Below are 22,473 nucleotides of genomic sequence, written 5' to 3' on the forward strand. Positions count from 1 at the left end.
TAAAACTCTCTAGAGATATAGACAAGTAGGAATGACTAACAAAAATTCTGAAAGTCAGAGAGAGCAAGCTGGGTATATGCAGAGATATATCCTGTTAGATGGTTCTGATGTACAGGTATTTAACTAACCTGTCACCCTGTAGAACATTTTGATTCTATGCATGCTCAGTCACTAAGTCATATCCAACTCTTTTCAACCCCATGGACTGTAGCCCACCAGGCTCCTCTGTCCATGCGATTTCCCAGGCAAGAATACCGGTGTAGGTTGCCATTTTTTTCTCCAATGGATCTTCCTGACCCAGGGATCAAACCCACATCTCCTGCATTGGCAGGCGGATTCTTTAATACTGAAGCACTTAAGAAACCCTTTGATGGTATACAAAGCAGATAAAGAGCCCTGGATTTGGTACCTCTGCAATAGCTACAGGGAATTTTGTCATCTGGTTTCCAAACTTTCTATCCACTTCCACTTGAATTTTCTGTGGGTAGAGATCTTGATTGTCTATTTTATTGGTGAGTTTTCTTGTTTCTTACTTTACAGAAACTTTGGCTGAAAATACATTTCAAATGAGTGCAGACCCAAAGAAAAATCACAACCTTCTTAAACTTTGACAGATGCTAGCTATGGTTTCAATTTCCAAATAAAGTCAAACTTCCAAACTGTAACAGCTGTTCAGCCCCTGGTCTCATCACTCATATGTACATACTCAATTCTGCTTCCTTCACAGCGGAACTGAACACCATCGCTCCCATCATCTCCAATTTTTTCCTGGCCTCATATGCACTTATTAATTTCTCCTGCTTTCATGCCTCTTATGCCAAATCTCCAGGTAAGTTGACTTTTCAAAACTAAAATAAACCAAAGCAAACCACTTCGTTCGTCTCAACAAGATGAAATAAGTCAGTGAAAACCACTGAATCTGTGTTTATATGTTTCCTTATATCCTAGTGGGCAGTGTAATTCACTTTCTTTTGGTGAGTTGGGGGGCGACTTCTGAAATAGAAAAAGAATCATTTGAGCAACGGCCTTTTTGACCAACCGTAAAGTCAATTTTCTCCTGCGGCAATAAATTATTCATTGCAAGAGAAAACACATTTATTGCAGCAGTAGAAAAACACCACTGTTTATTTCCAGGGTGAAAGTGACCACAGAAGTGGAATGAATGTATATATTTGAAACTTTCTTACTGTCAATTTGTTTTCTGCCCACGGTGCAGAAGAGAAGGATGAGTAGTTCCCATAATCACCTGCTGAGTGCAGTCAGTGCCGATTCACACTGAAGCTGGTGACACCCCTGCACCCCTCAGACTGTTGTTTAAAGTGGTGCGAAATTTCACACCAAAGAGCCTCCCCCTATCTTTGTCACCTCTCACCTCTTCTCTGCTTCCACTGGCCATTCGAATTTTTTCGCCTTTCCATCAGAAGAGAGTAGAAAATTCTTCACTACCAGGACTTTTGTTAAGGATATAAACACATCTTCACGTTTTAGGGTATGCCAGGAACTCAAACCTCCTTAGGAAAACCTCCTGCCAAAATACAGATGGAAGGGGAGCCTTCATCTACTCAAGGCCACTAGGCTCCAGAAGATTACAGAAGAATTTTTGTTTCTGTTTTGTTGCCTTGTTTTAAGCAGAGAACAGGAGGTTCTAGTCAGTGAAGATGACAGATCCCAGAAATGTGTGCTTCCATGCCATGTTGTGTTCCTTTTTTAAAAACACAGTGAAGTAATAGAGGTTGGCAGGGGTAAGAATGGAAAGGAATGAGGAAAGAGGAAGCGGGAAAAGGGGAAGCCTAGAAAAGCACAGAGATAACATGGATACCAAACCCAAAAGATGACTCTCTCTTTCTTCTTCCCTCTCTTTCTCCTTCCCTCTCTTTCTCCTTTCTCTTTCTCTCTCTGACACACAAACACCCACACACAGACAGAGAAAAATAAATGCATTTCCAGTGATGTTCTTGTAGTGTGATTTCCATCTTGTGGCCATTTTGGAAATTGCTTCTGAAGAAAGAAAGCTCTGTTGTATTTTGGCAACTCCAAATTTAAAAATATACTTTGTGTGTGAGTGTGGACACTCAGTAGTGTCCAACTCTTTGCAATCCCATGAACCATAGCCCGCAAGGCTTCTCTGTCCTTGAGATTTCCCAGGCAAGAATACTGGAGTGGGTTGCCATTTCCTTCTCCAGGGGATCTTCTCGACTCAGGGATCAAACCTGCATCTCCCGCGTCTTCTCCACTGGCAGGCGGATTCTTTACCCACAGACCAAATGTGCCCTTCAAGTCACAGCTTCTTTACCCTGATTGTACTGTCTCCCAGCTTCTTTCAATTCAGGGAACTAATAGAACACAGTAACCCCCCGTGCATGTATGAAAATATTTCTCACTGTATATTTTCATTGCAAAATGCATGATATATTAGTATATCAGGTTTAAAAAGCCATTGCAGAAAAATTTCTCCCTCTTTTGCCATAGATTATTATTTCTGAAAGGGCAAGCATGATCCTCTTAGGGTAAAAAAAGAGCTAGCATGAAGTAGCGGATGATATTTGATGGCTGCTCTGCCTTCTCTGCAGGAAAAAGCCCGTTATCTTAACCTCCTCTTTCTTGAGCCACTAAGGTGTCCCCCTGCCCTGCTGTTCCCCACTCTTTCCATCTCTCCTGCCTCCTTTCAATTCTTGATGACATGGATACCAGATGCTTAGGGTTTCGTTGTTTGGGAAGAAATCCTGGCATGTAGGAAGTGTAGAGGAACCACCAGTGACACATTTCCTACATTTCACAGCATTACTTTTTGGTGTGATTACATCTTCATAAGCCAGGGACCAAGACACAGAAAACTAATAACAGAGTTAGGAACTTGACCTAAAAGTTCTGATTTTTTATGCTAGGGGAAAAAAAAAACCATGTTACCTATAGTCTAAAACTACACAGTGGTATGATGGTATAGTGTGGAAATTTTTCTTGTGCACATAGATTTTTTTTTTAATTTCAGGATGGAGACCTGCATATGGTATTTACAACATGTGGGTGTCTCTCTTTGGAGCCGTTTTGTGCTGTGCGGTCATGTTTGTCATCAACTGGTGGGCAGCTGTCATCACCTACGTCATTGAGTTCTTCCTCTATATATACGTGACTTACAAGAAGCCAGGTAGGATAAGAAGGACTGTACAGAGAGGGTCTCCTAAGCACTCTCTAACTATACATTCACTCAACACATGTTTATGTGGCACCTCCTGTGTTTAGGTGGGCCATGTGTATGGCGGATATTAATAATATAATGTAATATGATAATACAATAGTTACCCTTGTTGAACACCTTTTGTATACTGTGTACCATTTAATTCTCACAATAGTGCTGTATGTTAGGTATTATTGGTCACATTTCAGAGATGAAGAAACCTGAGTTCAAAGAAGTGATCACTCACTGAGGTGACCACCAGGATGTGAAGCAGCTGATATTTTAATGAGAGTGTTTTTTTTTTTTCCTTTAATAAACTTTTTTTTTCTTCTTTTAAATTTTAGTTAATTTTTAAACTTTACATAATTGTATTAGTTTTGCCAAACATCAAAATGAATCCACCACAATATTTTGATACCAAACCCCATAAGCTTTCCACTGATATAGTCCTTCTATATCTGATAAATGAGATATAATCCCTGTCCTCAAGTAGCACAGACTCACATATAAGCAATTAACTATATAACAGTATAGCAAGAACCGTGAGAGTGACATGAACAAGTTACTGAAAAAAGGAGAGGAAGTGACTAACCGTGATTATTGTTAGTCTAAATCAAGTCTGACTCCTTGCCACCCCATAGACTGTAGCCCACCTGGCTCTTCTGTCCATGGAATTATCCAGGCAAGAATACTGGCGTGGGTAGCCATTTCCTTCTCCAGGGCATATTCCCAACCCAGAGTCTCCTGCATTGCATACGGATTCTTTACCACCAGGGAAGCTCTAATTGTGATTAGCGTTGTCCAAGAAAACTTCCCCGGTTCATGGCTTCTATTCCCAGGGTCAGTCACTCAGTAAGTACTTATAAATATCTGTTGAATGAACAAATACTCTACTTAAAAAAAAAAAAAAAAGGGGGCAAGAGACTAGGGGTTGGTTAATCAGATGGAGCCAGGGATGGCTACTGTAAGCAGAAGAAAAGAGTATGAGTAAAGTTAGGAAGCGTGCAAGTATCAGGCATATTTAAGGATTGCCAAGGCTTATGAACAGAGAAACCTGGTGGGCTACAGTCCATGGGGTTGCAAACAGTCAGACACAACTGAGTGATTAAGCGCAGCATACCCAAAGGCCTTTAGCATGATGGAGTCCTCAGATGATGAGAAGGGGCCTGAGGTGAGCCTTGGAAGGTAAGTAGGTCGGGCCAGGTAAACAAGACACCTAAATGTCATGCTAAAGAATCTGGAGCAGCAAGAAGGTGCTGTTGATCATTCAGTTGGATCTGGACTTCAGATGTTATCTTTAGACCCAGTGAAAGGGATTGATGCTTGGAGAGGCTAGAGATTAAGGAGTACAGTATTTGGCAGTCCAGTCTCAGGGGCCAGACAGACCCTCGGCCACCCTCACATGCTCCTAACCCTTCCTACACAAGTATAGTAGAAAAGAGAAGGTAGTAACTATTTTGAAGAGCTTGGTTTTGTTGTTTTTCTTTATTACTGTATGGTATTTGTAATACAGGTATGGTGGTGGTGGTTTAGTCACTAAGTCATGTCCGACTCTTGCAACACCATGGACTGTAGCCTGCCAGGCTCCTCTGTCCATGGGATTCTCCAGGCAAGAATACTGGAGTGGGTTGCCATTTCTTTCTCTGCTAAATGGGGCTTAGTGGTATCAACCTCAATGGGCCATGAAGGGACTCAAGAGAGACAAAGACTCCTAAAGTTCTCGACACAAGGCTTGGTACCCAGTATACCAAGTATTTCCACACACAGTACGTTCACATAATTTATGTATATTAATATTAACCCCCTGTAGTGTACAGTCTATAGGTTTTAACAAATTTACAGTCTTGTAACTACCACCACAATCAAAATAGAGGACAGAGAGCTTCCCTGGTGGCACTCAATATGTCAGCAAATTTGGAAAACTTAGCAGTAGCCACAGGACTAGAAAAGGTCAGTTTTCATTCCAATCCCAAAGAAAGGCAATGCCAAAGAATGCTCAAACTACCACACAATTGCACTCATCTCACACGCTAGTAAAGCACTGCTCAAAATTCTCCAAGCCAGGCTTCAGCAATACGTGGACCGTGAACTTCCTGCCGTTCAAGCTGGTTTTAGAAAAGGCAGAGGAACCAGAGATCAAATTGCCAACATCCGCTGGATCCTTGAAAAAGCAGGAGAGTTCTAGAAAAACATCTATTTCTGCTTTATTGACTATGCCAAAGCTTTTGTGTGGATCACAACAAACTATGGAAAATTCTTAAAGAAATGGGAATACCAGACCTGACCTGCATCCTGAGAAATCTGTATGCAGATCAGGAAGCAACAGTTAGAACTGGACATGGAACAACAGACTGGTTCCAAATAGGAAAAGGAGTACGTCAAGGCAGTATATTGTTACCCTGCTTATTTAACTTATATGCAAAGTACATCATGAGAAACGCTGGGCTGGATGAAGCACAAGCTGGAATCAAGATTGCCCGGAGAAATATCAATAACCTCAGATATGCAGATGACACCACTCTTATGGCAGAAAGTGAAGAAGAACTAAAGAGCCTCTTGAAAGTGAAAGAGGAGAGAGAAAAAGTTGGCTTAAAGCTCAGTGTTCAGAAAACTAAGATCATGGCATCCGGTCCCATCATTTCATGACAAATAGATGGGGAAATAGTGGCTGACTTTATTTTGGGGGGCTCCAAAATCACTGCAGATGGTGATTGCAGCCATGAAATTAAAAGTTCCTTACTCCTTGGAAGGAAAGTTATGACCAACCTGGACAGCATATTAAAAAGCAGAGACATTACTTTGTCAACAAAGGTCCATCTAGTCAAGGCTATGGTTTTTCCAGTAGTCATGTATGGATGTAAGAGTTGGACTGTGAAGAAAGCTGAGCACTGAAGAATTGATGCTTTTGAACTGTGGTGTTGGAGAAGACTCTTGAGAGTCCCTTGGACTGCAAGGAGATCCAACAAGTCCATCCTAAAGGAGATCAGTCCTGGGTGTTCATTAGAAGGACTGATGTTGAAGCTGAAACTCCAATACTTTGGCCACCTGATGTGAAGAGCTGACTCATTTGAAAAGACCCTGATGCTGGGAAAGATTGAAGGCAGGAGAAGAAGGGGATGACAGAGGATGAGATGGTTGGATGGCATCACTGACTCAATGGACATGAGTTTGGGTGGACTCCGGGAGTTGGTGATGGACAGGGAGGCCTGGCATGCTGCAGTTCATGGGGTCACAAAGAGTCAGACATGACTTAGCGACTGAACTGAACTGAATTGGTGGTCCAGTGGTTAAAAATGTGCCTTGCAATGCAAGGGACAGCGGTTTGATCACTGGTCCAGGAAAATTCCACATGCCACGGAGCAGCTAAGCTCATATGCCACCACCACTGAACCTAGGCTCTAGAGCCCAGGAGCCACAGCTACTGAACCCACGTGCTGCAACTAGTGAAGCCTGAGTACCTAGAGCCAGCAGATCCAAAGAGAAGCCACCACAATTAGAAGCCCATGCACTGCAACAGAAAGTAGCCCCCACTTGCCACAACTAGAGAAAGCCTGTGCGTGGCAATGAAGACTCACCACAGCCAAAAAATAAAATAAATAAATCTTTTTTAAAAAAGAGAGGACATTTCCATCATGGCTAAAAGATTCTGTGCAGTCAATTTCTTCCCCTCAACTTAGCCCCTAGTTACAGCTTTTCTGATTTCTGTTCCTATACCTTTGCCTTTCCCAGAGTGTTATGTAGAACATAGAGGATGTAGCCTTTATATATACTTTCTTTCACTTATCATGAGGTTTTTAGATTCATCCATGTTGTTACATGTATGAGTAGTTTGTTCCTTTTTGTTGTTGAGTAGTATTCCATTATATGAATATATCTCAAGATTTCTTTAATATATTCACTAATTGAAGAATTATATCTAACCTGGTATATCTAATTGTATTTATATCTAGTGATTATATCTAAAGCTGCTGTAAATATTCACACACAGGGCTTTATGTAGACCTATATTTTCATTTCTCTAGGAGTGGAATTTATGATTACAAGGTACACATAACTTTATAATTAATAGCCAAACTATTTTCTAAAGTAGCAGCATCATTTTCCATTCCTAACAGCAATAAATGTATGTCTCAGTTGTTCCACATCCTAGGCAGCACATATGATTGTCAGTTGATTTCTTTAAAAAAAAAAAAAACATTCTAATTATGTAGTGTACTAAAGATATAATGTACTATCTTATTGTGCTTTGGTTTGCAATTTTTCCCAATGACTAATGATGTTGAACATATTATTTGTCATCCAGATATCTTCTTTTGTCAAGTGTCTGTTTAAATTTTTTGCCTATGTTTTGAGTTGTTTTCTTATTATTCATTTGTAAGACCTCTGTATATTCAGGATACAAACCCTTTCACAGTACATCTTTTGTAAATGTTTTCTACAGGTCTGTAACTTGTTTTTTAATTTCCTTACAGTTTGTTTTGAATAGCAGATATTCTTAATTCCTCTAAAGTCTGATTTTTCATGTTTTATGGTTTGTTTGTTTGTTTGCTTCTAATCTCTTTCCCTAATTCAAAATTACAAACTATTTCTAAAAGTTTTAATGCTTTAGATTTTTAATGTATATCTCATCATTTTGAGATAATTTTTGTATATGGTGTGTGAGGAATGGCTCAAGGTTGATTTTTTTGCATATAAATATCCAGTTGATTTATAGGGTTCTTATAAGAATGAAATAACTTAAGGTATGCTAAATTCCTGATGCATAGTAAATACTTAATCAATATTAATCTGCTTTATCCCCAGATAATTATCTCTCATCATTTTCCTTATTGTTCTGAGCAAGACTGGGGAGATGGCTCTGTCTGCCGTCTAGGGTGAATCTATGCATTCCCATCAGGGACTTCTTATAAAATGTAGAGGATTCATCTAACACTTAATTTTTTAAGTCAGGGCATGGTAGTATTTTCCTCTCTTATTATGAAGATTGGGTCCTTAACACATCAAACTAAAATGCTTGCTAAAGATTGATCCTCTTCATGGACACCCAGAAGTAAGAATTCCTAAGTTATTCAGTTTCATTATTCAAAATATAAAGACTGCTACATACTGTCTATGTATGCAGAAATGCCTCTTTTCTTTTCAATTTAAGAATTTGTGAAGAACTCTTGGATTTATTTAGGGGCTGACGATTCTGCAGTGTGGTTGTAACACAGCCTCTTCCACTGAGTAAGTTTTCTCAGGCTGCAACACTAGAGTCTGATCCTTAGCTGGAAAAAGAGGTCTCACTTCTAAGAATTCACAAAGATTCATAGAAGGACACACTTTCTAGGAAATATTACATTATGTTTCTCTAATTTGGGCATTTGTCACTGCTGACATAGCCAAGGAAAATCAAAGAAGGGAATGGCTTATAAAAATATTCACAGTATACAGAGGGAAGCTCAGTGCTTTTATGTCAAATTCTCCTTTGTCCACAGATGTGAACTGGGGCTCCTCCACGCAGGCTCTTTCCTACGTGAGCGCTTTAGACAATGCTCTAGAACTAACCACAGTGGAAGACCATGTGAAAAACTTCAGGTAAAATTGGTTTCTCAAGCATCCTGGTGTCATTTCCATTGGAAGTAGCTTCCCTCTATGGGAGACAAATGCACATTGATACGCTTTAGGGATATATTCTTAGATAGGTAATCTTACAAAACTGCCACATTTTCACAACAGCACCTCCTGTGAATGAGCGCTTCTCCTCTTCCACTCTGAGCTATGCCCACCCCCAACTCTAAATTCTCCTAGTGCTGGCTTTCCCCTTCCATGTACAGATAGAGAGGGGATCTCAGTGACGTGATTTCAGAGAGATGTCCCCAAATCCCCACACACTTTAATTGTTGTTTCTGTCTCCATATAGCTTAAGGCTTTGTGGCTTACTGAATTCCCTTAGGAGAAGTTGTACTTTAAGCTCTTCTTTGGTTATATCTTAAGTGGAACTTCAAAACACAAGCTTTGCACGGAGGGTGAAGGAAAATAATATGAATATACTGGTTGGAGAAGGACAGGTTGTACTGAGGATTTGGGATAGGGTCATGTTCAGAGGAAAAAGACAGGGGGACAGTAAGGACCTTTTCCTTACTTTACATGCTTACTATCACTAACTAAACTAAAAATACACATTTGGCAAGATTGGCAGGAAATCACGATGATTCAAGTCTTCTAGTGAGGGACTTCCCTGGTGGTCCAGTGGTTAAGAATCCACTTTGCACCACAGGGGACGTGGGTTTGATCCCTGGTCAGGGAACTAAGATCCCACATGTTGGGGGAGCAACGAAGCCCACGAGCTGAACCCGTGTGCCACAGTGAAAGATCCCACATGCTGAAACAAAGATACCATGAGCTGCAACTAAGACCTGATGCAGTCAAATAAATAAATACTTCTTTTTTAAAAAGAAGAATAAAAAAAGGACTTCTAGTGAGAAACTCAAGAGATATTTAGGAGAGTGGTTGCCCCATCTTGCCAAGCCTTCTGTACTAGCCCATTCCACTGGGGGTGGTTCTGGACTCACAGGTTTCTTGTCATGATCAATTCTCACATCTTCTCTTCTCCATTTTCAGGCCCCAGTGCATTGTTTTAACAGGGGGACCCATGACAAGACCTGCTCTCTTGGATATAACTCATGCCTTTACCAAGAACAGTGGCCTTTGCATCTGCTGTGAAGTCTTTGTGGTAAGAGCCACTTCATCCCTTGAAGGTGCCTTTTCCTACTTGTTCATTTGTGTTGCCTTAGGGGAGCCCAGCAGGTATGTGCAGTGATAGGAGAATGGTAATGCAGTTTAGAACAGGACCCCTTTCCGTCATTCATATACCAAGGACTAGCAGGGGCCCATGATCCTGAACTTAAATGAGTGGATAAAGTGTGTTTCAGATTTCACAGGAGACCAACTAAAAATGATAATACTTCCCATTGATGGCCTTTGAGTCAAGAAAAAGAGAGCCAGCTCATAAATAAAATGAAAATATTTGGGGGGTGATAACCATTCTCAGAAATATGAAAGGATAGAATGAGCTAGAGAGCACTATTATGTAGATTAACTGATGAGGAAGAGCCAGACGCTATGGCCTTAAATGAAAGCAGGTAGAATTTAGATTAAATATTTGAATAAACTTGATGATACTACAGATATCTAGGGAGTTAAACCAAGTTTTCCATGCCTTAGATAAACATTCAAAGCAGAATGAGTTCCTTTTTGTTCAGGAAGTATGTGGTAGACTAAGAATAACTTACTGGTGTTGTTTCCAGGAGGTATTCAAAGTAGATGCTAAACACTTAACAGTAATTATTGACCAATCACTATCACTACTCTCTAAAGTGAGAAGAAAGCATTAATATTTTAACAAAATAATAAGTCTAAGTCCTCCAAATGAGCCTACTTCTACTTGTATTCTCACAGTGTGCTCTCATGCACACACTGTGTGTGTGTCTCCCTGTTTCTCTCCCTCTGGGTCATGCACACACACCACTCAAAATCCTCAGCAGTGTCAATGTATTATGATCATACTTACCTATTCTTCAAAGTATTTTCCTACAGTTTTTCTTATTTCAGTCTACATAACAGTCTAGTGAGGAAGAAAGGGAAAGAAGCCCCATTTTCATTACACTGATTAGAAAAGTGAGATTCAGGAAAATTCAATTATGCACAGGGTCACAGGACAAGGAAGTGGCAGAGTCGGGATATTGGTCCAGGTCTTTGCAACCACATGGACTGTAGCTGCCAGGCTCCTCTTGTCCATGGAATTTTCTAGGCAAGAATACTGGAGTGGGTTGCCATTTCTTTCTCAGAGATCTTCCTGAGCCAGGGATCAAACTCATGTCTCCTGCATTTCAGGTGGATTCTTTACCAGCTGAGCCACCAGGAAGCTGAGCCCTTAGAGTTGGATACCACTCCCTAAACTTCCAATACTTGTCAGGGAATAGGGTGGCCAGGAAGCTGTGTAACCTAGCTGAGGTCAGTCGACTGTCCCATGATGCAGGGGTTAATTTACCACATGTCATTGTGACCAGCACTTAAGCATCTTTTAACACTTGGCAATACTCTAAATGCAATATGAAGCAAGCTGGTCGATCATATTCTCTTTCCTCAGTGTTTATATGATAGTAACTCAAATAATATAACTCAATGTAATTATCCCATAGAGGGAAGAGGGAATCCTACTGACTACATAAGATTGACAGGTTCAATAATGACCAACAGGGACTCCAGAGGATTTTAGAAAATCTCATCAAGCACCCTACTCCCATATTATCAACTTTTGTGCCCTGGATTAGTGGATTTCATTTTGGCCAATATAACACCAAAGCCAGTTTTGGTGAAATATGCAATTTGGGGTATTTTTGTTCTCTAGTAATTTAGAGAAAATTTAGTTTAGCAAGCCAATAAAATATCTCTAGGAGTGGAGAAATGAACTGAGGGTATAAACAGTCATATATTGGCAAGGGACACAAGGTCTTTTTAAGAGATAGCACTTCAAATTAACCCTTTGCTGCTTTAACTATAATAAAAGAGTATGGTTCTGGAATAACATTTCATGTGAGATAGGTACTTAAGCCTGTTCCTCTAATGGCCCTGGTTGCTTGACATGTGTATTAGACTACTTCCTACATTACTGTACTTACTCTCTGAGTAAGGCCCAAGAGCCTTGCTCCCAGGTGCTAAGATTCTCTTTGGGACAGAAAATAGTCACTGTATCAGTTAATGACTTTTCAGTTAGTTACTTTCTGTGAGCTCCTGAGACTGCAGATGCTGTCAGCATTTTTCAACTCATGCTCACTCCTCAATCATCTTTACAAAGAAACAGATGGAAAGGGATGTAGGGAAAGTCAACATGACATTTTTTTTTCTCCAAGACGTGGTGATTGGTGATTAGGCCAACCTTGTGGAAAAGGTTAAATGGTAACAATGAGGTTGAGAGATAACAGTTTAAATTTTAACTCTAGAAAGCTCATGCTCATGGACTTTTGAGATACTCAGTTAAGTTCTAAATCACTGTTTTGCCACCTATTAGCTGGGATTCCCTTGGGCACACAATTTAACCTCCCTATGCCTTAATTTTTCTCAGGTATAAAATGGGAATAATAATGATGGTGACAGCACCTGTGTTTGTTACAGGGTCATGAGAATTCTGGAAGATAAGCTTTCTAGCATTCAGCTCAGAGTCTGTCAAACAGTAAATGCTCAATTAATTTTATTTGTTATTGTTGGTATTATTATCATGGGATATTTTTGATATACAATTGTTGCCATTTTCATTCTGAAAATATACCTTCCTCAACAGAAACCTAAAATACCCTCTCTTAGCGAAACCAGGTCCAAACATTGGATTGGATCTTGGACTTCTAGTTATTCAGCAACTTGATCAAGTTGAACAGTTAGATGCGCACTCCCTCCCAACGAGTCACAGGGCAGCAGGCTCTGTGCTCCATCCCTCTGCTGACCTCCAATTACTTGCCATCTGCTCCTCCAAGTAAGGGGCAAGACGAGGAGCTCATAGGCATTTCATTGTTGGTGGGTAGTGGGAAAACACATGACCCCCAGCTGCCATATCCTGCAGACAGGTATTTTTAAAGGGACTAGATGTTGTAGCCCTCAAAACTGCTTAAATTGAAATTAAGAATTATACTTTTGCTGGGTCCCAAGTCCAGTAGCCTTCCAACTATTCAACTAATGTTCCACTCACCTGTCAGAGCTTCTGCCTACCTCTTGCCTTTTTCTACAAAACTTAAAGATTTCAGAAGAGGGACCCTTCATCAGGACAAACTGGGGGATATTTTTTAAGGAATCCGGCTTGGTTACTTAAAATAATGTCTATTTTTCTCCTTTGGATTACCTTATAATAAGTTAGTGATATATCCCAGGAGGCTTTCTATTCAATATGTGTGATTTTCTTTTTCTTGTGTGCTTTACTCCTTTCACCACACGAAGACTAGGGGTAGGATTCCACCTTCGAGCATCACCTCATGTTTCTGAGTGTAGCCATCTTCAGTGCGTTTGCTATGCTATGCTATGCTGAGTCGCTTCAGTCGTGTCCGACTCTGTGCGACCCCATAGACAGCAGCCCACCAGGCTCCGTCGTCCCTGGGATTCTCCAGGCAAGAATACTGGAGTGAGTTGCCATTTCCTTTTCCAGTGCATGAAAAGAGAAAAGTGAAAGTGAAGTCGCTCAGTCGTGTCCGACTCTTAGCGATCCCATGGACTGCAGCCTACCAGGCTCCTCCGTCCATGGGATTTTCCAGGCAAGAGTACTGGAGTGGGGTGCCATTGCCTTCTCCTCAGTGCATTTAGCAACAGGCAAATATGAAGTCAAGGGTTGTGATTTCCACTAATTGTACCATATGTTCAGCGGCATGAAAAAACACTGCCTTTCTTTGTCAGTCAGTTTCCTCACTTATTTATAGTAGCTGGAGAGATAGTAATCATTGCAGATAGCTTAGTTTGGATTCATGTCCCCTTAATTCTCTGAGTGGGGCTTCCCTGGTGGCTCAGTGGTAAAAGAATGTGCCTGCCAATGCCAGGAGACATGGTTTTGACCCCTGACAAACGGAAGAGTAGAGCAACTAAGTCCATATTCCACAACTACTGAGCCCTTTTGGTGGCTCAGCGGTAATGAATCTGCCTGCAAGCAGAAGACATGGGTTCAATCCCTGATTCAGGAAGATTCCCTGGAGAAGGAAATGGCAAAGCACTCCAGTGTTGTTGCCTGGGAAATCCCATGGACAGAGGAACCTGATGGGCTACAGTCTCTGGGGTCACAAGAATTGGACACTACTTAGTGACTAAACCACCACCACCATCAATTCTCCGAGTACACTATTCAATTTAAAAATCACACAGCTCATCATGTGAGAAGGCATGCTGTTTCTAGGCATAGCTGTCACTTACTCATATACTTCTTAGTTTTACATTTAAAGGTAGGTTTTGTTTTGTTTTGTTTTTACTAAAACAAATAAAAGACAAATATACATTAAAGATGGAAAGGAGACCCAATTGATCTGGGATTTAACATGCTCATCAGATAAAGTCATTATTGCCAAAAATGCAACACTTGCCTCTTTTCTATATTTTGTTTCTCTTAGGACTGCAAAGGGCTTTCAAGTTTACTGGCATCTTTTATTAAGTACACTGTATTGTTTTGGCTGAAAACTAAAGATTTTGTAAAGCTTGCTTCTATTTTTCATTTTGAAGCATTAAGAAAAATATTAGCTTAAATACATGAAATTTACTTTTTTGTGTGTTGAAAGTCATTGAACACTGACAATTTCATATGAAGAAACTATAGTCAGTAAAACAACACCTGTATACTACTTCTCTAATTAACAACAGTTAACCTTTTTCTTAGATGCTTCCACTCACTTTTTAAATAAAATAAAACATTACCGATCAAGCTAAAGTCCCCTTTATAGCCACTCAGCCTCATGGCTCTCTTCCTCTGAAAAGGCAATGTTATCTGACTTTGATTGGTGTTCTTCTAGTCATTTCACCTATGTATACAAAGATGTAGATCTATTTTGATTAATGTTTGCCTGCTCATTATATTCTTTAAACCTGATTGTCCTGTTCTCTCTTCTCACTGTAAAGAAAAGGAATAACATTGGACCAACTTCCTTACGTAGATCCCCTTTTAACAAGTTTTCACCCTGTTACCCTTTCTCTTTTTTTTTCATAAAATTTACAAAATATCTTAATAAAACCTAAAACTCTCTTTGAATTCAAAGAATCTCTTCTCTTGTCAAGGTAAGATAACCCAACTCTGTGGCTTATGGAGGGCAGTTCAAGCATAGATAAGCATGGAAAACTAAAATTATCATTTTTTCTTCTATCATCATCCTTTTAATCTCAACTTTCACCTCCATCAAAGGGAAAAAGCTTTTTTTTAGATGCACATATTCTTTATTAGTCATTGAGTTTCTGTAACGATATTAATAAAATAATGACATGACAAAATACAGGGAGAATGAAGTGACCTGTAAGTGGGCACTAGGATCATGACGAGTTAAAATATACACCAAATCAGAAAGGGAAAATTTTTCTTTCCCATAGTTCCAGCCAGAGAGGCAATGAAAGCAAAGACAGAGCAAAAAGATCCTTGATGTTTTAAAATATAAGAGTTGGAAAGAACTCCACATTTGACTCAAATTTCTGTATTTGAGCCCAGTAATATTGGAAATCCTTTGCAAATTCTTTTTCATAATATACATCTATTTGAAGTAGTGTCACATGAATTTATTCTCCAGACTAAATAATTAGAATTCCTTTAACCCTTTCTCTATCAACGACAAAGTCATAATATATACAAAATTTTAAGAGCTTCTTTGTTCAAATCCTGAATTAACTTATATACTCATATTTTGACTCCTAACTGAGCTAATCTCTATAATATTTTAATTGGGTGATAAAATCCATTTTTTGTAACTATTGACGTATTTGAACGTTGAAAAATTAGATTCCAACATGTCTTACCTTTTTGTTAGCTCACTTTTCCCATACTATGTCTGTATTATAGCCTTGCCTCACATTAATAAGTGTGCTACAAGGATAATGTAATTGCTTTTAGCAAACAGAGTCTCTGCATGAAATATTTTTATAACTTCTCAATACAGCAAATTTAGGCATTAAAGTAAATCTCTCCATCACAATCAATGTTTAATCTGGATTTTTTTATTACTAATAGATATACATTAAGCTATATTTATTTAAATAAATGCCAGTTTCCCCAGAGGTTCAAAGTCATTGTGAACTCAATATGCCAATGGTCTGATACCTTTCCTAGCTGTTGGTTATTCTTCTATCTCATGGTTATTGTTACCATTCAGCTTCCCTGAAGAAAATATTTCTTCTTTCTTTTGCCATTGATGGTGTCTAGAATCCCAAGAAGTACTAGTGGTTGAAATGCATTGACAGGATCCTGAGCAAAATTTGATCTGTAATGACATATCTTTCCCCAGGCTAGGTCTTCTGGTTTAATAACTACCCTTCCTATGTAACTTCTCCATCTTCACTGGAAGTTCTTATTATTTAACTGTAAAGTAAGTTATCCAAACTGCTTTAATATGTTGTTATGTTCTAGAAAGCATTCTAGTAAAAATATGTACAAAAAGAATCTGACCCAATTTAAATAGAATACTAAAATGGAAGTGACCCCAAATTACATCTAGTGTTATATAATAGAAATGTAATATGTGCCACAAATGTAATTTAAAAATTTCTAGTAGCCAATCAAGAAAAGTAAAAAGAAACAGGTAAATGTAATGCATCCAGATCATTATTTCAACATTCAATGTATATAAAAACATTAATGAGACATTTTACATTCCTTTTTTTTTTAATATACTAAGGCTTCAAAATCCAGTGAATGTTTTACATTTCCATCTTTTTTTTTTTTTAAACTTTACATAATTGTATTAGTTTTGCCAAATGTGGACCAGCCAGATTTCAAACGCTCCATAGCAACATGTGGATAAGGGCTAATCATACTGAACAGTGATGGCCTAGACAATTTTCTTATTCTTATAAAAGTGAAAGTAAAGTGAAAGTGTTAGTTACTCAGTCGTGTCCAACTCTTTGCAACCCCATGGACTGTAGCCTGCCAGGCTCCTCTGTCCATAAAATTCTCCAGGCAAGAATACTGAAGTGGTAGCCATTCCCTTCTCCAGGGGATCAGCCCAGCCCACTAGGAAGATCCCCTAGAGATGCAGGATTGAACTCCGGTCTCCTGCATCACAGGCAGATTCTTTACTGTCTGAGCTACCAGTGTAGAGCCCAAATCAAGAGAAAACAAAGGGCACACCCAGGGTATCGGCTAGTCAGTTTCAGAGCCAGATCCAAGCCATACACTCTGCTCCCAGTTCAGCGCTCTTTCAGCTCTATTGCAGAACACCGGTGAACTTAGGTCTGGGACTTAATTGAGATTGTGAGCACTTATTTAACATAATAAAAATCAACTTTGGATGAGAACTTACAACATTCCAGACGTCATTCCAGATACTTTATCATAACTATTTGAAATGACCTTGCAGGATAGCTATTTGATCCCTGTTTCTGGAGTAGTGTATCAAAGCTCAGACATCATTAATTACCTCCAGAGTGGCCAAATGAACCCAGTTATATCTGATCAAAAACCTGGTATCTTTTTCATACATACCAAGCCTTTTCTCTCTAATCCAAGACCTTCTAAGACTATGACTCCAAGAATGGTCTGAGGATGAGCAGCATCAGTGTCATCTGGGAGTTTGTTAGAAACGCAGAATCTTCAGCCCTGTTTCAGTTCTACTCAGTGCATTTTACCAAGATCTGAGGTGGTTAGTAAGAAATCTAAAACAATCCAATAAAATATTTCCATCAACTGAAAGGATTTTTCAGGAAAATAGTAGATTTGTACCCTTGTCAGGCACACGGTAGATAATCAGAAATACTCTTGGGGTTGACTTGAAACATGCAAAGAATAAAACTAGCTTGGACCTCTAAGGAAGGAGAAACAACAGAAACTTTAATTAAAATGAGTTTCCAGAACTCAGATCTTGAAATTTTAAAATGCTTCATCTACCACCACAACACCTGCCTCCTTCTCTCTTAATCTCTCCTGTTCTTCCTATGCCATAGGTATGTGAACATCTATTTCCACTAACTTTATTGAGTAATGGCAAATGTTAATTTGAGTAGGAATATGTCTACATTGGGCTTCCCAGGTGGCGCTAAAGGTAAAGAACCTGCCTGCCAATGCAGGAGACATAAGAGACGTGGGTTTGATTCCTGGCGCAGGAAGATCCCCTGAAGGAGGGCATGGCAACCCATCCCAGTATTCTTGCCTGGAGAATCCCCATGGACCGAGGAGCCTGGTGGGCGACAGTCCATAGGGTCACAAAAAGTCAGACATGACTAGTGCCTGAGCACACACAATGTCAATATTACACAGAGAAAAGTGATACAAGGGTGTCTTCTCCACATCAAAAAACAAAGAATGGGCCTGATAGAATTATCAAGATGTAATTGTTCCTGCTAGGATCTGCAACTCACCACATTTTGGCTCCCAAGAGTACTGTCACATTTCTTGAAACTGGGCTCTAGCTGAGGCTTCCTTGGTATTCATAAATGTGGGTCTTGCTATTAAAAAAAATTTTTTTTATCATACCGCACAGCCTGTGGGATCTTAGTTTCCCAACAAGGGACTGAACCAGCCCCCTGCATTGGAAGGCAGAGTCTTAGCCACTGGATCACCAAGGAAGTCCCTGGCTCTTGCTATTGAGTCAAATGTTGATGGTGTATTTATCCTGAACCTCATCAGTCACATTTTCTGTATTTTTTCTCATCTGCCATCAGCTCTTTCTTTCATTTGACATGAGGCAGTTAATTAAGCTGGTGCTAATACATCTAGACATTCTGCATGGAAAGTGAGTAACGTGAGCAGCCCAGATTCTTTCCAGAAGGTTGAGTGTCTGTGAAGCCTGTTTAGTGAGGTGTTTTCCCCTCTTTCCCATTTCTTAACCCAACAAGGCATTGCTGGCTATTTTTGTCCTTTAGAGAATAAAAAGTTCATGTGTTACCCACATGTAACAGTTCAATTATCAAGCAAAAATTGTAGCTTTATTCTGTACATTGAAAAGTTTTCCAGATTTTATATTTCTTTTCATTATATTCTCAAATTATTCACCTAGTATCATTCAAGGAAAATGTATTTGTTCTAATATGTTGATCAAATAAAGCATTGAAAAGGGGAAAAAAAAAAAAAGAAAATAACAGCAGTGCGATGTATAATAGCAGGGCTTCTAACCAATATTTCATTGTGTCATACAGGGACCACGCAAGCTGTGTGTTAAAGAGATGAACAGTGGCATGGCAAAAAAGCAGGCCTGGCTTATAAAGAACAAAATCAAGGCGTTTTATGCAGCAGTGGCAGCAGATTGTTTCAGGGATGGTGTCCGAAGTCTCCTTCAGGTAAGGCTGGCATTGAGGGAATAAGTACAGAGGCTAAAGACAATTAGCACTCCGTGGTAATGAAGCTCCCAAATGGAACTGTCCAGTTAGGCAGATGAGCATCAGAAATCAATACAGATGGTTAAGGAATTCATTTTGAATTCCTGGGGATAGGCAGAGCTAAAACAGAAGCAGAGAGGTTCTATTACAGGGAACTATGAGTGATACACTGGAAATGGAAAATGAGGTTGCCTTTGGCCAACAGCATATATTCTGTCTCATACTTATTGAAATGCAAATTTGTTCTGATAGTTGACGACATTCAAGATCCTATTAAAACTTCAAACTATTTTTACATCTCATACTGCATATAGCGAGGCTCAAGTCAGGCATTCTTTTACTTTTTTCTTTTGCAAATAGTGTGAGAGCAGCTGCAAGACTGGACTAAATAAATGTCTGGTGACCTGGGCATAAAATCTCCCTCTCCTCCTCAATTATTTCCAGAATGTTAAATAAAATGTAATAATCTCTGTGGTTTAACAGTAAAGCTCACAGTTCTTCCATCTTTTCTCCCTTATTCTTTCCTCTCCTTTTATAATACATAGAATCTTTCCCTAGTTCTGATTTTCTGAGTTTAAAGTGCCAGAGAATTCTAAAACAATCCAGGAGAACCTCAGAAAGTGCAGGGCTTGGCTTTCTAATAATTTGGACTTCAATATTGTTGGAAAAACCTGATTGTACATATACTAAATGATATATTTAGCTTTCAGAATTGCCATCTACAGGAGTGTCAAAATTCAGGATTGCATCCAGTTAACACTGATGGGTTTACAGGCCAGAAAGAAAACACATGAATTAAATTGTAATATTTTGGAGAATAAGAGTTTTTGCTGCATTCCTGTCTCTAGTATCCCCAAAGAACAAAGTAGCTGTACATATACAGAAACCATTTCTGAAAAACCTATTACCTTCTTCTGAATACCAATGAGCCTCTTTTCACGTTACTAATTTGATAAACTGGAAGTAGATGTCATTGCAAGATGCTGATTTCCCTTTCAGTAGCAAGTTATTTTTCAGTAGCTCTTGGGTTAAATGAGTTGGGAAGGTTACACATTTAATGCAAAATTATCATGGAAGGTTAGTAAAATAATAAGAATCTCAACTAGGAATGAGACAACAAATACAGAATAAGAACATGAAGAGGGAAGACACTGGCATGTAAAACAATTCACCTATTAATCCAGAAGAAATTGCAAAAAAAAAAAAAAAAAACTTGACATGAATTTCTTCAGAGAAAAACAGAATAAGAAAGGTCATGTCAAAAAGGTCAGGACAGCGTAGTATTAAAGGAAGCACTGACAACTATACCATTTTGAATAAAACCTTCTTTGCATCTAAAAAATTATGATATGAATGGCCACGTCCTCAAATCATAGTCATGGAAAACACTACATCCATACTGCCATGCCAAGGGCCAGATGACAGCTCTAAGGAGCTGTTCTGCTACCTGTACATTTCCAAGGACAACACACGAAATGAGGAGGAGGCAAAGCTTATTCCAGGAACCCTCTCTCAGTGCCTATCTTTTTTTCACTTGCTGCTGTCCCTTCAATGTCCCACTTTTGTCACTTGTGCCACTATTCCCATGACCCAGAATATTCTTCCTTCACTTCCGCTGCTCCCCTTACTTTCACTTGGCAACATCTAACCAAACGGCCAGATCCAAAACAAATGTCAGCTCTCCCAAGAAACCATTCAGGAAATTTTCCCTTACACGTCCATGTGATTTCTTACTGCCTTTGCACATTAATGATTTGTATGTAATTATTTGTATGTATCTGTCACCTCAATCTTACTCTAAACTCCTTCAGGCCAAAGACTGTGTCTCCCTGCTCTCTCACAGCACCTAACATAGCACTTTGCAATGAATAGGTGCTCAGCAATATTGCCCGATTAAATTTAATTAACTGGAAGCCATATCCTGTCATCTAATGGGGGGAATGAAACTTCTGGTATGGAAGATGGCTATTAATGATACCGTCATGTAAGAGGATTAGATTCTGGAAACATAGCTCAGTTATTCTTCAATAAAAAATGTAAGTAGAAGTTTCAGTGATTCTTCTATATAGGAATTTTCCAAACATGGATTTTATTGCTAATGACATTATGGATATAGCAGGTGGAAATGAGCTTTGAACCACTAAGTTACAACACGCATGCCAACAGTTAAGCCAGCCCTCACTTGATTTTAAATTATTGAACCATTTTAATGAGTGTATCAGAAGAAATGCAAATGACTGCTAATTTAGAAAAGCTACATTTCTGTCATCTAAAATCCATTTATGGCTGAGATGATTTAGAACTAATCTTTCTATTTTATGCTTGGGTACGGGCATGAAGGACATGCACTAAAATGTAATCTAATCTTCAGAACATTACTTCAGTGCTCTTTTGGACATTATTTTTCATTTGCAGAGGTAGCTTCCTGGTCTGGTAAGAATTGCCCATGTGTTTATCTCCTCTGTTTAGGCCTCGGGCTTAGGAAGAATGAAACCAAACACTCTGGTGATTGGATATAAAAAAAACTGGAGGAAGGCTCCCCTGACAGAGATTGAAAACTATGTGGGAATCATACAGTAAGTGATGGCTTTCAAGACGCGCTCTTGTTTGTAAAGCACTAACCAGGGCAGTACATAACTGACTCTGTTGTACAGAATAAATTGCCCAAGAAGATGATGTTCCCCTGGTACTCTGAACTCTTTAGCAAAGTGGAAAAACACTGCCAGTATTAAAACTTGAGGGAATCGTGTCATCAGAGGTGGGGGGTGGGGGGGGGCGGAAATTCAGTGTCAGAGAAAAAGGTAAATATAAAGAGTTACAATCTTAAAACCTATTTACAGGACTAAAAGGAGAGGACAATTAGGTAAGGAAGGAATTGCTTTTTCAAAACAGTTGGAATCTTGGGTTGGCTGGTGTGCTCAACTCAGTGATCTTACCTCGAGCCTCACTTCTCCCTTTGTGATACAAGGATCCACATGGCAGGTGCCTCTGACAGGTAAAGGTTAGTTTATGGGCAAAAAGTGAGTTTAAAATGCACGTGACATCTAATATCTAAAAATGGAAAAAGTCGTGGGATAGGGATAATAATGCTAATCCTTAAAAGACTAGTTGGCACCAAGGCTAATGTCCTTAACGTGAATTATCCCACTTAATTCTCACAAGAAGCCTTTGAAGTAAGGACTATTACTGTTCTATTTTATGAGTAGAGACATAGACATTAAAAATTAAGTAAAAGGCAGAAAATGACAAGTTTTACAAGAGACCTAGAATTCTGACCCAAGACC

At 39.3% G+C, this 22,473-nt stretch overlaps 1 protein-coding gene across 7 annotated transcripts in view; it reads left to right on the forward strand.

Moving 5' to 3' along the window:
• The window catches only part of SLC12A1 (solute carrier family 12 member 1), an 87,613-nt gene that overhangs the window by 36,233 nt on the left and 28,907 nt on the right, over positions 1–22,473 (forward strand). For all 7 annotated transcript variants that reach the window (XM_086320764.1, XM_086320757.1, XM_086320759.1 and 4 more), the window contains 6 exons: positions 728–829; positions 2,990–3,145; positions 8,653–8,752; positions 9,779–9,890; positions 19,010–19,150; positions 21,659–21,765. In XM_086320764.1, coding sequence (XP_086176890.1) covers positions 728–829; positions 2,990–3,145; positions 8,653–8,752; positions 9,779–9,890; positions 19,010–19,150; positions 21,659–21,765 — 718 coding nt within the window. The remainder of the gene's footprint in view (positions 1–727; positions 830–2,989; positions 3,146–8,652; positions 8,753–9,778; positions 9,891–19,009; positions 19,151–21,658; positions 21,766–22,473) is intronic.

Source organism: Bos grunniens, chromosome 10, assembly GCF_055505025.1.
Source record: "Bos grunniens cultivar Pamir isolate PY7600 chromosome 10, Bosgru_T2T1.0, whole genome shotgun sequence".
NCBI classification, from domain to species: domain Eukaryota; kingdom Metazoa; phylum Chordata; class Mammalia; order Artiodactyla; family Bovidae; genus Bos; species Bos grunniens.